Genomic DNA, 14572 nt, shown 5'->3' with positions numbered 1-14572 from the left:
CATTTATGAAAAGGCATATAACTCTTTCTGCAGCATGGTGACAAAATTCTACCAGCACCTCCTGGCTTTGGCATTCGCTGTAAATGAGATCAACGAGGATCCTAAGATTTTGCCCAATGTCACAGTCGGGTTCCACATCTATGACAGCTACTACTCTGAGATGATGACCTACCGCACTATTCTGGATTTGCTCTTCAGATCACATACATTTGTCCCCAACTATGAATGTGGCACCTGGAAAAATACAATGGCTGTCATTGGTGGATTTGCCTCTGATACCTCCTTCCATATAGCAGATATTTTAGGACTCTATGATATTCCACAGGTAGGGACTCGGCATTGGATTACATAGAGTAATCCTCCCCACTTTTGAAATCCTATTTCTTTTCTTGGTGTGGGGGTGATTTTGTTTCTCTTTACTCTGCTTCTCTCTGGGAATTTCCATCACATTACTCCCTTTCTGAGGGAAGAGTCCTTTAGTTTGAAATGGCTATTTTTCACCAATGGTAAACATTCAAATAAGGATATTATCTTGGCTAGATCTACACTAAGCAGGATATGACACTTTCAAAACGTTTTGAAAACTGTATATGGAGTACGTCCTGGGAAGGATCTACACTACTGCTTATCCCGGTTTATAATGGTTTTGACAATTGTTCAGGCCCAGGACATATTGCATATACCATTTTAAAACCATTTTTAAAGTGTTGTATCCGGCTTGGTGTAGATCTGGCCCTGGACCCCAACTGTTGTCACTACTGTTATAAACCATTTTAAAGCAGTAGTGTAGGTCATGCCCTTGTCAAGTAGTACTCAGTACAAATATAAATAAATAAATAATATTTTAAATTATCTCTAAATCCTCTGTATATTTTGTTTAAGCTGGCGTATGGCTCATTTCCTCCAGAACAGCATGAATCCACTAAGTTCCCTTCCTTCTATCGCATGGTCTCAGACGAAGTGCACGAGTATATGGGGATTATCTATTTTCTTCAGCATTTTGGTTGGACATGGGTTGGGCTCTTTGCTGTGGATGATGACAGTGGAGCATATTTCCTGAAGACTGTGGAACCACTGCTTTCCAAGGGTGGAATTTGTCCAGCCTTCACACTTAGGCTTCCACGCCAAGGCCGTATCTTTGGGGACTCTGAAAAGGATGTTAGGTTTGGAGATACCTTTGTATCTTGCATGAATAGTACAGCCAGAGCCTTTGTTACCTATGGTGATATTATGACTATTATGTGGCTACTCACCTTTAAATACAACTTTCTTTCTGATTATTTGGACATCACTTTTGTTGGCAAAGTCTGGATTATGACAGCCCAGATGGAGTTAATAGTAACAGGTGTTACAAGAAGATTTGACTTAGAAATGTTCCAAGGAACCATTTCCTTTGCAATTCACTCAAATGAACCTCAAGGGTTCCAGACGTATGTTCAGAACAGAAAACCTGACTGGAGACAAAGAGATGGCTTTCTCAAAGATTTCTGGGAACAAGTTTTTGAATGTTCAATTCTGAATTCCCAGGAGCTAATAGATGGCGATAAAATTTGCACTGAGGAGGAAAAGCTGGAGAACCTACCTAGTACTGTTTTTGAAATGAGCATGAGTGGTCACAGCTATAGCATTTATAATGCTGTCTATGCTGTAGCAAATGCTCTCCATGCCATGGATTCATCTAGGGCCAAACACAGGGTAATGGTGGAGAGTAAAAGACGTAAACATCTTCAGCCTTGGCAGGTAATGATTTAATTTTCATGATCATGCTTGTATAAAACAAAAAAAGGATGCAATTTGTCATCTGTGAAATGAGAGAGAATGATGTATTGCTATTATTAGGGGTAGCAGCAGTAACTGTGCTCAGAGTTTTATGCCCAAAGTGCACAATAAAAATGAGAAAATGACCGTAAATACACAATGTCAACATTTTGATTAATCTTTTATCTTCTCACTCTCTTCTCTCTCTCTTCTCTCTCTCTCTCTCTCTCTCTCTCTGTGTGTGTGTGTGTGTGTGTGTCCACAATGGACTCATAATCTGTATATCCATTTCATCTGAAACTTTCAGGACTTACTCTATTGCTTTCTGGAATGATTTTCAGCCTAATGAAAATTTCACCTTAAAACAAAATGGTAGCTAATTTAAATTTGCAATGACTTATCTCTTCAATATCACTTGATTTATTTCAACCAAACTTGACGTAAGGATTAACAGCGAGCAAATATTAGCCATATTTTGGGGGGTCTGCCATCCCAATAAGGGAAACAGAGAGTAGAACCATTGAAGACTATAGGTCTTGGTCAAATTATTATTTAAGGAGATCCTTCTTCATATCTCTGGCCCCAAGTTGTGATGGCTGAATGTCTGCTGAGTGAATTCATCATTTTCTTGGAAAGTGTCATACTCATCCATGGGAGTTCATAGACAACATTCAGTTCAGCCCATTGCTGGGGGACACCTCAATTTTCTAACTTTTAGATGGGAGTACATGCAAGTGCAGCAGCAAAGAAAGCATTTTGAAAACTTTCACAACATTTTTTCTTTCTATTCCTTTTTCTCTTCCTACTAGCTCCATTCATTTCTTCAAGGTACTTTGTTTAACAACTCAGCTGGAGAAACGGTGTCTTTTAATGACAAAGGGGTATTGGTCACTGGCTTTGATATCATGAACCTGGTGATATTTCCAAACAATTCCTTTTTGAAAATTAAAGTTGGAAGGGTGGATCCTAATGCTTTAGAGGGAAAACAATTCATCATTGATGAGGATATGGCTGAGTGGCGCAGAAACTTTAACCAGGTGTGGAGTCTTCAGTATCCTTGGATGAAACTTTCTAATCAGGATAGGTGATCTCTGTGTTGAATATTACTTTGCTAAATAACTTGACTCTGTCTAGGGATGTGCAAATAAGCAAAGCTCAAGCTTGTCAAAGCCCTCCAAATTCCACCACGACTTGTGTTTCATCAGATTGCCATCTTTGTTTACTTTCCCACATGAAAATGTATGCATACTGTTGAATTTTCCAAATGTGCTCAACAGTTTTGCACATCTCTGAAATTTACGCATTTTCAGCTGATCACTTAAGCAAGTTTCTACATGTTTTTCAAAAGTGTATATTTTATTTTAAGTGCATTCTGCACAAGAACACTTTTTTAAAATAAAAATCATGATGAGACACACATTTTTGGAAGTTGAGAAATCACATTGCAAGTTCATGTACAGAGAGAACTTGCTGATTGCTTTCGAGACCATGTTCATTGCAAGATGTTTGAACAGGGTATATCTTGATTAAAAATGCATCCCTAAGCATGTCAGATCATTTCCCTGAAAGTGTAATAAAATCAGTGCCATGGGAAGCATTCAAAAATTAAAGGGCGATATTGAAGCCAGGTATGTGATGAAGCCAGGTGTGTAATGAAGCTAGCTAAGAGTTGTTGTTTTTGGTAGCATTCAGAATAGATTTTGGAGATCAGTTGGTCATAACTGTTTTCAACATGGATGGAAAGCATCAGCCACTCAGCTTAGAAAAGGAATAACCAAGCTGTTTGGGCCTATAAGCAAATTTGCCATTTGGGGGCAGTGAGTCTCTCTACTCTGCCTGCCCCACCCTTGTAGATTATCTTCCCCCTCCCCTCTTTGAAGTCAATCTCCCCCTAATCTGTTCTTTCTCTTCTTTATTTATTTATTTATTTATTTATTACATTTCTATACCGCCCAATAGCCGGAGCTCTCTGGGCGGTTCACAAAAATTAAAAACATTCAAAGTATAAAACAACAGTATAAAACCATAATATAAATACAATATAAAAGCTCAACCAGATAAAAACAGCAGCAATGCAAAATTACAAATTTAAAACCATGTTATTTAAAATTTATAGATTGTTAAAATGTTGGGAGAATAAAAAGGTCTTCACCTGGCGTCTAAAAGCATATAATGTAGGTGCCAAGCGAACCTCCTTAGGGAGCTCATTCCACAGCCGGGGTGCCACAGCAGAGAAGGCCCTGCTCCTGGTAGCCACCTGCCTCACTTCCTTTGCTCTCTCCTCCTTCTCTACCTCCTCTATCTTCCCCCAATTGATATTTCCTTCCCATTCCATCTGTCCTTTCCTCTTCTTCTTCTTCTTCTTCTTCTTCTTCTTCTTCTTCTTCTTCTTCTTCTTCTTCTTCTTCTTCTTCTTCTTCTTCTTCTTCTTCTCCTCCTCCTCCTCCTCCTCCTCCTCCTCCTCCTCCTCTTTCTGGACACCATGTTCATCTCCTCCCTCTAGGAGCCCACTCACAAGTTTCCTTCCACTGCTTCTGCCATCACACTTCCCATTCAAGTGCACACAATTCCTTTCCATCACCATGCCCAGCTCTGCCTCTTCCTCTGGCCACCTGCAGTTTCCTTCCACACCCAACCCCTGCTTCCACTGCTGTCATGCTCACTTCTTACTGCTTCTCTCCCATTAGAGCTGCTAAAGTGAACATGAAGGTGAGTTGGGAAGACCTTGTTAGTGGGGCCATTGGGGACTGAGCCAGACATACATGGGATTCCTGGCGGGTGTTACTGTGCCCGTGGGTGCTGTGTTGCCAACCCCTGGATTAGTAGATTTTTATTGTATTTTTTTTATATACCAAAAACACACAAAACAACGGGAAGCAATACAAATGAGATCCAGAAAAAATGTCTTCCATGCTCAGGAATGTACTGGGCACATTTCAATTTATTTGCAAATACTGTGTTCTGTATTCGCAAAGGTCAAGTGTTCACTCATTCTTTTGCATTTTATCTGATGAACTTAACACTGGCTTCTCTCTGCCTAAATTCTCTTCATTTTTTTTATGAATAGGTGCTTCCCCTTTCTGTATGCAGTGACTTCTGCCAGCTTGGATATCAAAAGAGAAAGCGTGAAGGGGAGACATTTTGCTGCTTCGATTGTGATCCATGTCCTGAAGGGAAGTTTTCCAACCAAATAAGTATGTGACTGGGGTATCTAACAGGCCAGAATGCAAGATTAAATTATTATTATTATTATTATTATTATTATTATTATTATTATTATTATTATTATTATTTATATACCACTCCATAGCTGAAGCTCTTGGAGTGGTTTACAAAAGTTAAAAACAATGAACATTAAAAACAAATATACAAAATTTAACACAATAAAAAGCATAAAATAGAAACAAAACCAGACAATATCCATTTAAAACAACTATTCTGGAGTCAGTAAAAAAACTCAGCATATGCTGTTCAGTGCCTTGACCTGGTGCCGAAAAGATAACAATGTTGGCACCATGTGAGCCTTGTTGGGGAGATCATTCCACAATTGAGAGGCCACCACTGAAAAGGCCCTCTCCCTTCTTGCCATTCTCCGAGCTTCCATCGGAGTAGGCACCCGGATGGGAACCTAAGATGTTCAACATACTGCTTGGGTAGGTTCATGTCGGGGGAGGTGTTCCATCAGGTATTGTGGTCCCAAGCCATGTAAGGCTTTATAGGTTTAAACCAGCACCTTGAATTGGGCTCGGAAACATACAGGCAGCCAATGCAAGCGGACCAGATTCGGTTTTATATGCTCCGACCTTCTGGTTCCGGTTTTCAATCTGGCTGCTGCATTTTGCACAACCTGCAGTTTCCAATGGCAGCCCCACGTAGAGTGCATTGCAGTTATCTAATTTGGAGGTCATTTACCAATAAGGGCCACAAAATAGAGACCTATTATGGCCACAAACTTAGCTTTAAACAGGAACTGGAGAAATCCATGGAAAATGAGGGTATCAATGCCACTGATTGTGATTTATTTATTTATTTATTTATTTATTACAGTTTTATACTGCCCAACAGCCGAAGCTGTATATGCAGCCTGCAGGATGAGTGATAGCATGACTCTTTATAACAGTTGTCATCTAATACATCTTTAACTCATATGTTTCGGCAATGCCCCATAGTTGTTCCTTTTTGGGAGGAGGTAACAATAAGGATGGACTTTGTACTGAACCAATCTATAATATGGAACAATGTGCACGTCCTCCTAAATCATCTACCAGCTTCTCGGAAGTTAACACATGGTCAGCGCAGATGGATCTTCAGAGCCCTTATGACAGCCTGTCCGGGAAAGCCGCCAAAGGCTGACAAAGATAAACGACCAACACGCTGGAAGCTAAACAGCAGTTCAGTTTTATTTATAAAACACAAGCAACTGGGGAAGGGAAAGTCAGAGGCTTGAGTTTGCACTCATAGAAAGCACGGCAGAGTAGTCAATGTCCAGTCTGAAGTCTAGGGAGTTGGCAAAGCAGGTAGTCAAGAGTCCAGTCCAGAGTCAGCGCAGCCAGCATTCAGCAAAGTCCAAACAACAGTCCAAAAGTCAGGGGCAATAACAGGCAAGCGTAGTCACAAACCAGTCCATGGTCAATCAGGTGTCCGGAGAAGCAAGGCGTGGTCACGGGGTCCAGGAGCCAATACCGGAATCAGGAACCAAGAGTCAGGGAGCAAGGCACGAGGTCACAAGGTGCAGGAACCGAGGCTTTCGCCAGGAAGCTCAGATAATCTCTGACAAATCCATCTTGGCTCACGGCTGCGTATTTATCCTGAGTCAGAGTGCTGAGTCATGGTCTCTCAGCTGTTCCCTAATTGCCTGGCGTTTTTGGTAAAGGCGGCGTGACCGCGGCCTTGTTTCCTTTTCAGCCCGCAGCTGGCTGAAGCCAGGTTTGTCTGCCTCCTCCTCCGCACCCTGCAACTCATCCATGGTCTCCACTGGCACTGAGCCCCCTGAGCTGGCAGAGGTCCCAGCTGGCATCGGCTCTTCCCTTTGGGGCTCCGCAGCAATCTCTGCCAGTCCAGCCTCCACCAACTCCTCCTCATCTCCCAATTCCAACTCTGTGCAGGGCATGACACAGCCAAAAGACTTATACTATCACATTGGAAGGACAAATCCACACCTCTCATAAAGCAATGGATTGAGGACTTAATAACATTATCAACTTTTGAACAGGTGTTATATAGACGCAACTTGCAAGTGGATAAATGCATGGTTATCTGGTCTGCTTTTCCTGAAACCTTTGTATACCTCTCCCCCCCCCCATTTTTTTTTTAAAAAATGGTACACAGGATGGAAATTGAAGATAATCCTATATACATAATATATGTTTTCTTCACAATGTATTTTCTGTTCTATTTTGTTAATATTCCCAATAAAAAGGGGGGGAATGTAAAGTTACATAAATGGCACTTGTAAAGGGGCAATTTACTTCTCATTACATTTCCATGAAAATCCAAATGTCAAATTTCAGGCAAAATTGAAGGAAACAGGCAGGGCATTTGCCAGGCTTTGTAGTGGCTCATGCAGCACAGGGAGTGAGGGTGGGTGGCTGCAGCAGCTCAGCAATCACTCAGTAAATACGGACAGAGGTGAGTCTGTCCATCACTATTCAACCATATATATATATATATATATATATATATATATATATATATATATATATCTATCCTAGAGTGTTAGCTATGAATGCTGTCTAATCTCTACTATGAAGAAAAATTATACCTCACTATTATACCTCACTAGTAAAGATAGCCTCGTGTGGTGCAGAGCAGTAAAGCAGCAGTTTCTGCAGCTGAAACTCTCCCCACGGCCTGAGTTCGATCCCAGCGGAAGCTAGTTTCAGGCAGCCGGCTCGGGTTGACTCAGCCTTCCATCCTCCTGAGGTCAGTAAAATGAGTACCCAGTTAGCTGGGGGAAAGGTAATCACGGCCGGGGAAGGCAACGGCAAACCACCCCGCTATAAGGCCTGCCAAGAAAACGTCAGCGAAAGCTGGCGTCCCTCCAAGAGTAAGTAATGACTCAGTGCTTGCATAAGAGTATATATGTATTTTATTTATTTATTTATTTATTACATTTCTATACCGCCCAATAGCCAGAGCTCTCTGGGCGGTTCACAAAAATTAAAATCATTCAAAGTATAAAAGTATGTAGCACCTTGGTAGGACCGCATACAATATTATCTTGTCAATATGATAATATTCCACACTTCTTTACCTAATAAATATGCAATGAAGGAGATCACTTCAACCTTAGTAATAATAATAAGTGTGGTCAGTTCACAAAGACTTTTTTTAAAAAATGGGAGACCATGTTGTGTACATACATGGTTGATCCACCTCTAAGTTGAAGATCAAATGAGTAAATAAGGCTTCCAAAATGTTGAAACTAGCAAATTAGTAAGTAATGCTTCCAAAATTTTGGAACTATCTTGTTCCTTCAATCTATCATGTTCTTTTCATGACACATGGGGGCAATAAGCATTTAAAATCACTTCATCATCATTAAGACAAGCATCACCCCATCACTCTGTAGCAATAACACTAGGCATGTGCTCTGCTCCGATTAGAACCGGAGAATCAGAAGCGAATTGGCCTGCTCCGCCTTGCCCAGAGGCGGAGTAGAAGCAGACCACGGACCCCCAGAAGCAAGGCGAAGAGAAGCGCCCATTTTCAGAGCGATCCTCTTTCCACGGACCGATCCGATCGCCATTTCGAAACATTTCGCCCATAGGATTGCATTGCGGAAAAGAAAAGGGGATAACTGTGTTGTTTTTGAAGCTATCTTTCTGAAACTTCTTGTAATTAGAGAGTCATGGATGGGGGTCATTTTGAGCCTACTCTCAGCTCTCTGTGTGGTGCGGTTCGCTTGCTAGAATTTTTTAAAAAGTAGGGTAAAGGCAGGAAAAAGATTACCTTTTCGATTGCTGAGGGGCAGAGTCAACTCCCGGTCATGATCACATGATCCCAAAGTTGGAGGAGGGGATAGGCAAAATAGGTAACTTGGGATTCTGGGGAACTTCTCTTTCTTATTCTGAACGGACTTTTCCCAGTGTTTTTTAAAACAGTAGCCCCACCAAATGCACAAACACAACCTGAATTCATATACTAAGCCAACAATAAGAGATAGAAAAAACACAGCACTGCTACCCACCCTAACTTTGGGGAACAACTGAATAGATGTGGTGCAAGGGGATGAGCTCCCCTAGGGCATGTGGACGTGCCCTCACTCTCCTGTACTTGGAGGGCCATCAGAGCCCTCCAACGAGTAACCCAGTGAAGCAATGCCTATCATGAGTTGAAGTGAGCGTTTGCTTCTTAAAAGACTGGTACCTAGACAGGACCAGTCAAATTGGCAGATGATTCCCCCTCTGGGCACGTCCACCACCCCCATTACTGGTAAAAGGCAGATATAGCCTTTTTAAAAAAGTTCTTCTTGTTGTTTATTCAGCAACACTGCTGCTTTTAATTCCACCCCTCCTTTGTTTGTTTGTTTATTTATTTATTTATTCCATTTTATATGCATTACTGGCTTATCCTTGGCTCACTTCCTTATGCCCCCAGAAATGTCTGCTGCCTGCCTGCCTTCCCTCCCTCCTCCCCTGCCCGCCTCGCAGGGATGGTTTGTTTCTGGCTTTGACTCAGGGGAGAAGTCCTTCCTGCGCTCAATTAGACTTCTGGAAGTTCCAAATCCATTTTTCAAGTGTGGAAGAAGATTCATATTTAGGTTGATCTCTACTCCCCAATTCATGGCATCTTGGGATTTCCTTTGAAATGGCTCCATTGAGCTGTCTGCAGGTTTAAGCTCTGCCAAAAATCAGGGGTTGATGGGATTGCCTTGTACCTTGGCATGATAGTGGGTCTAGATGGCATCTGTGAGTGTGCCCACTTCCCTTTCTTTTAATCTGTCCAAATGTCAGAGAACAGTCCACGTCTGCAAATGGGGTGCCCGATTTTCATAAATTCCCAAAAAATCAGGGGATGATGGGACTGCCTTGAGTCTTGGTGTGCATGTGTATCCCTGGATAAGCTATCATGGTGGCGAGTTTGAGGTTTCTAACGTGCAAATTGACGGAGCTATCGAAAGGGGTATGAATGGGGTGCCCGATTTTCATAAATTCCCCCAAAATCAGGGGATGATGGGAATGCCTGGAGTCTTGGCGTGCATGTGTATCCCTGGATAAGCTATCATGGTGGTGAGTTTGAGGTTTCTAACGTGCAAATTGACGGAGCTATCGAAAGGGGTATGAATGGGGTGCCCGATTTTCATAAATTCCCCCAAAATCAGGGGATGATGGGAATGCCTGGAGTCTTGGCGTGCATGTGTATCCCTGGATAAGCTATCATGGTGGTGAGTTTGAGGTTTCTAACGTGCAAATTGACGGAGCTATCGAAAGGGGTATGAATGGGGTGCCCGATTTTCATAAATTCCCCCAAAATCAGGGGATGATGGGAATGCCTGGAGTCTTGGCGTGCATGTGTATCCCTGGATAAGCTATCATGGTGGTGAGTTTGAGGTTTCTGACGTGCAAATTGACGGAGCTATCGAAAGGGGTATGAATGGGGTGCCCGATTTTCATAAATTCCCCCAAAATCAGGGGATGATGGGAATGCCTGGAGTCTTGGCGTGCATGTGTATCCCTGGATAAGCTATCATGGTGGTGAGTTTGAGGTTTCTGACGTGCAAATTGACGGAGCTATCGAAAGGGGTATGAATGGGGTGCCCGATTTTCATAAATTCCCCCAAAATCAGGGGATGATGGGATTGCCTTGAGTCTCGGCGTGCGTGTGTATACATCCATGAGGTGTCATGGTGCCAAACTTGAGGTTTCTAACTTTAACAGAAAAAAACTTGTATACTTTTTTAGCTTAATGCAAGCCTATGGGGGGGAAACGGAGCTCCGATCCGGATCTGGAGCTCCGCAGCAGAGCGGAGCGGACATAGGCGGAGCGGTGGCAGAGCAAAGCGGCTCGATCCGCAAATCACAGATCTGGAAGAGAAGCGGAGCGGGGGGTCCGTGCACACCCCTAAATAACACCTACCAGTGACGTCTAGCAGCAAGTGATGTAGGTGCAGATTTCTTGTTGTTTACTCGTTCAGTCACTTCCAACTCTTCGTGACTTCATGAACGAGCCCACGCCAGATAGCTGTAGCTAAACTCTAAATATTGACTTTTAGCACATAACATAACAAAGCAGTCTGAAAAACTGTTACAGAATGAATATGTTGACAGATCTCCACAAATTGAATGATCAGCAACTCCAACATCAAATGTGGTCCTATAAATCAGATTGATTTATTTTTGCACATATAGTAGCAGACTGACGTCCCCTATTTCTTTTCCTTTTAACCAGATATGTATGAATGCTTCAACTGCCCAAATGACCAATATCCAAGCAAGAGCAAGGACAGTTGCATCCCGAAAGTGATCACCTTTCTGTCTTACGAAGAACCTTTAGGGTTGAGTTTAGCTTCGGTCACTGTTTCTTTTTCACTGGTTACAGCCTTGGTACTGGGAACATTTATTAAGCACAGAGATACCCCCATAGTGAAAGCCAACAACCGGGACCTCACCTACACTCTCCTCATCTCCCTCCTGCTCTGCTTCCTCTGTTCCTTGCTGTTTCTTGGCCAACCAAGCACAGTAACCTGCCTTCTCCGACAATCTACTTTTGGGATCATTTTCTCAGTGGTGGTTTCTTGTGTTTTGGCCAAAACCATCACTGTGGTTCTCGCTTTCATGTCCACCAAACCGGGGTCCAACATGAGGAGCTGGATGGGGAAAAGGCTGTCTGTCTCCATTGTCCTTTCCCCCTCTTTGATCCAAGCTGGTATTTGCATGGTATGGCTTGGAACCTCTCCCCCATTCTCAAATTTGGACATGCAGTCGTTCACTGAACAGATTGTAGCAGAATGTAATGAAGGCTCTGCCATCATGTTTTACTGTGTCCTGGGCTATATGGGACTTCTGTCCATCATCAGCTTCATTGTGGCTTTCCTTGCCAGGAAATTGCCAGATACTTTTAATGAAGCCAAGTTTATTACCTTCAGCATGCTGATCTTTTGCAGTGTTTGGTTGTTGTTTGTTCCAACGTACCTGAGCACCAAGGGGAAATACATGGTGGCTGTGGAGATCTTCTCTATCTTAGCCTCCAGTGCTGGTTTACTGGCTTGTATTTTCTTCCCCAAGTGCTACATCATTTTGCTGAGGCCTGAATTGAACAGCAAAGAAAATCTAGTTAGGAGAAAGAAAGAATAAGAGACTATGATTGTATTGTTTTATATGTGATATTTGTACCCCCCCACTGTGGTATATTTGGAAGTGGAGCGAAATGACCTAGGCCTCATCTACACCAAGCAGGATATTGCACTATGAAAGTGGTAAGAAAGCAGTATATTTGAGGCAGGATCCACACTACTGCTTCATAGCGTTATTGAAGTCATGCACTGACAACTGTTGGGGCCCATTGACACATACCATATACCACTTTAATACCACTATGTCCTGAGTGGTGTGGCTCCTGCCTTTTATATACCATTTTCATACTGCTTTCATTGTGCTATATCCTGCTTGGTGTAGATGAGACCCCTGTCCAGGATTCAGGTCAGGTTACTCTATCAGCTGATCCTTTCAACTACAATCATATCTCCTCCTCAATTTATAATGGAAGATTGTCTGATGACTAATCTTTCTTCAACAATGTGATTGTGAGATCTAGTGATCCACTTAGGTAAGTAATGGGGAACAATTCTTTACAAGCTATCCTGATGCTAAATGATACTGCACTTATTTCTGAGTAAAATATATATAATATTTTGGTCTCAAGTAACAATCCTGCATTGTATACTTCTTGTGAAGTGGAGGGGATCTACACTAGTCAAGTTAGAACGTGTCTTACCATTTTTAAGTGTGCGTTTGGTATTATTTCGCCACATGACGTAGTTTGAGATGTTTTATTGTTGTCTGTTCTCCGATTTTTAATTTGAACTTCTCTGAAATAAGTCATTCTATTTCTTATGATATGTCCAATTTCATCATATTAAATGGGTTTCCTGTCGTTCTTAATTAGCCAATAACATTCCTTGGGGCATGTTTATGTAATTTCCATGCCCAAAGTTGGAGCCGTTTCACTTTTGGGAGGCTTCTGCTTGCTGGATTGTTTGTAGGTGGAGGATTGTCTCAGAAGTGGGAGGGTAAATTGGCAGAATAGAACAAATGGATTTATTTTCTTAGTGTGGCCAAAAGGAATGCATTCCCACGGAAAGAGTAAGTAAACATTTTAAAAACTGCTACATTTTAAATTGTTCAAAAACAAAACGTTCAATGACTGTAAATACAATCTTTCATATACTAGTGTAGATCCCCCCGTGGTCTAAATTCCCTTTGGAATTTGCTGTGTATATAGCAAATTTATTATCTCAGGATAATAAATTAATAAAGGATGAGCACTGTTGTGGATTTTTTTTCCTTTTGCTGAAAGGACTGGTGCTTCTTGAGATGGATGGGTAAAAATAATATTGCCATCAGGCTTGTTTTGAACATTTAGAAAGGTTCCTTTATGAATTTCTTATTTACTGGAACATGTTGATAGTATATATTAGGCATGTGCTTCGCTCCGATTAGAAGCACAGAAGCAGGAGTGAATTGGCCCGCTCTGCCTTGCCCAGAGGCAGAGTAGAAGCAGACCGCGGACCCCTAGAAGCAAGGCGAAGAGAAGCGCCCATTTTCAGAGCGCTTCTCTTTCCGCGGAGCACTCCGATCGCCATCTTGAAACATTTCGCCCATAGATAACTGGGTTGTTTTTGAAGCTATCGTTCTGAAAATTATTGTGCTTAGACAGTCGTGGATGGGGGTCATTTTGAGACTATTCTCACCTCTCTGCGTCGTGCGGGTCGCGCGCTAGAATTTTTTAAAAAGTAGGGTAAAGGCGGGAAAAAGATTACCTTTTCGATTGCTGAGGGGCAGAGATGAGCACTGTTGTGGATTTTTTTTCCTTTTGCTGAAAGGACTGGTGCTTCTTGAGATGGATGGGTAAAAATAATATTGCCATCAGGCTTGTTTTAAACATTTAGAAAGGTTCCTTTATAAATTTCTTATTTACTGGAAGATGTTGATAGTATATATTCATTACTCTAAGGCAGGATTGGATTCAAGTTGCGGTACTCAGTGCTTCCTGCCAATGTGATGAGAACCACAATTAATGTCTATCAAATTTATTTAAAGGGGACTTGAAATCCAGAACCTTAAAAAAAATCTGTAATAGTTTTGGAAATGTATAATCCCTCTGATCCTTGAAGCTGAGAAATTTACCAGGGGCATCTGGCATGCCTCCAGTACATCCAGTTGGATCCAGGAACTGACCTTCTTTGACGGAAACTTTGGCATTACCCACATTTCTATTCCCTTTGGTATATCTAAGTGAGTATTTCTAGTAGGGGTGTGCACGGACCCCCCCCGCTCCGCTTCTCTTCCAGATCTGTGATTTGCAGATCGGGCTGCTTCGCTCCGCCCCCACTCTGCCTATGTCTGCTCTGCTCTGCTGCGGAGCTCCGGATCCGGATTGGAGCTCCATTTCCCCCCCATAGGCTTGCATTAAGCTAAAAAAGTATACAACTTTTTTTCTGTTAAAGTTTGAAACCTCAAGTTTGGCACCATGACACCTCATGGAGGTATACACATGCACGCCAAGACTCAAGCCAATCCCATCATCCCCTGATTTTTGGGGAATTTATGAAAATTGGGCACCCCATTCACACCCCTTTCGATAGCTCCGTCGT

At 42.2% G+C, this 14572-nt stretch overlaps 1 protein-coding gene across 1 annotated transcript; it reads left to right on the top strand.

Annotated features, from left to right (window-relative positions):
- Window positions 1–945: 945 nt before the first annotated feature.
- On the top strand, window positions 946–12053 carry LOC134405936 (vomeronasal type-2 receptor 26-like). Its single transcript, XM_063137183.1, has 4 exons — window positions 946–1740; window positions 2568–2795; window positions 4826–4952; window positions 11149–12053. Exons 1-4 carry the CDS (start codon window positions 946–948, stop codon window positions 12051–12053), a joined length of 2055 nt encoding a protein of 684 aa, XP_062993253.1.
- The last annotated feature ends 2519 nt before the right edge of the window (window positions 12054–14572 follow it).

The sequence above is a fragment of the Elgaria multicarinata genome, chromosome 11, assembly GCF_023053635.1.
Source record: "Elgaria multicarinata webbii isolate HBS135686 ecotype San Diego chromosome 11, rElgMul1.1.pri, whole genome shotgun sequence".
Classification (NCBI taxonomy): Eukaryota; Metazoa; Chordata; class Lepidosauria; order Squamata; family Anguidae; genus Elgaria; species Elgaria multicarinata.
This window is presented reverse-complemented; position numbering and strand designations above follow the sequence as displayed.

Excerpts from the sequence above, each read along its gene's own strand:
- LOC134405936 (XM_063137183.1), top strand. The coding sequence starts at position 946 with ATGGTCTCAGACGAAGTGCACGAGTATATGGGGATTATCTATTTTCTT. Across the intron at positions 1,741-2,567 it reads AACATCTTCAGCCTTGGCAG|CTCCATTCATTTCTTCAAGG; the intron begins GTAATGATTTAA and ends TCTTCCTACTAG. Across the intron at positions 2,796-4,825 it reads GGCGCAGAAACTTTAACCAG|GTGCTTCCCCTTTCTGTATG; the intron begins GTGTGGAGTCTT and ends TTTTATGAATAG.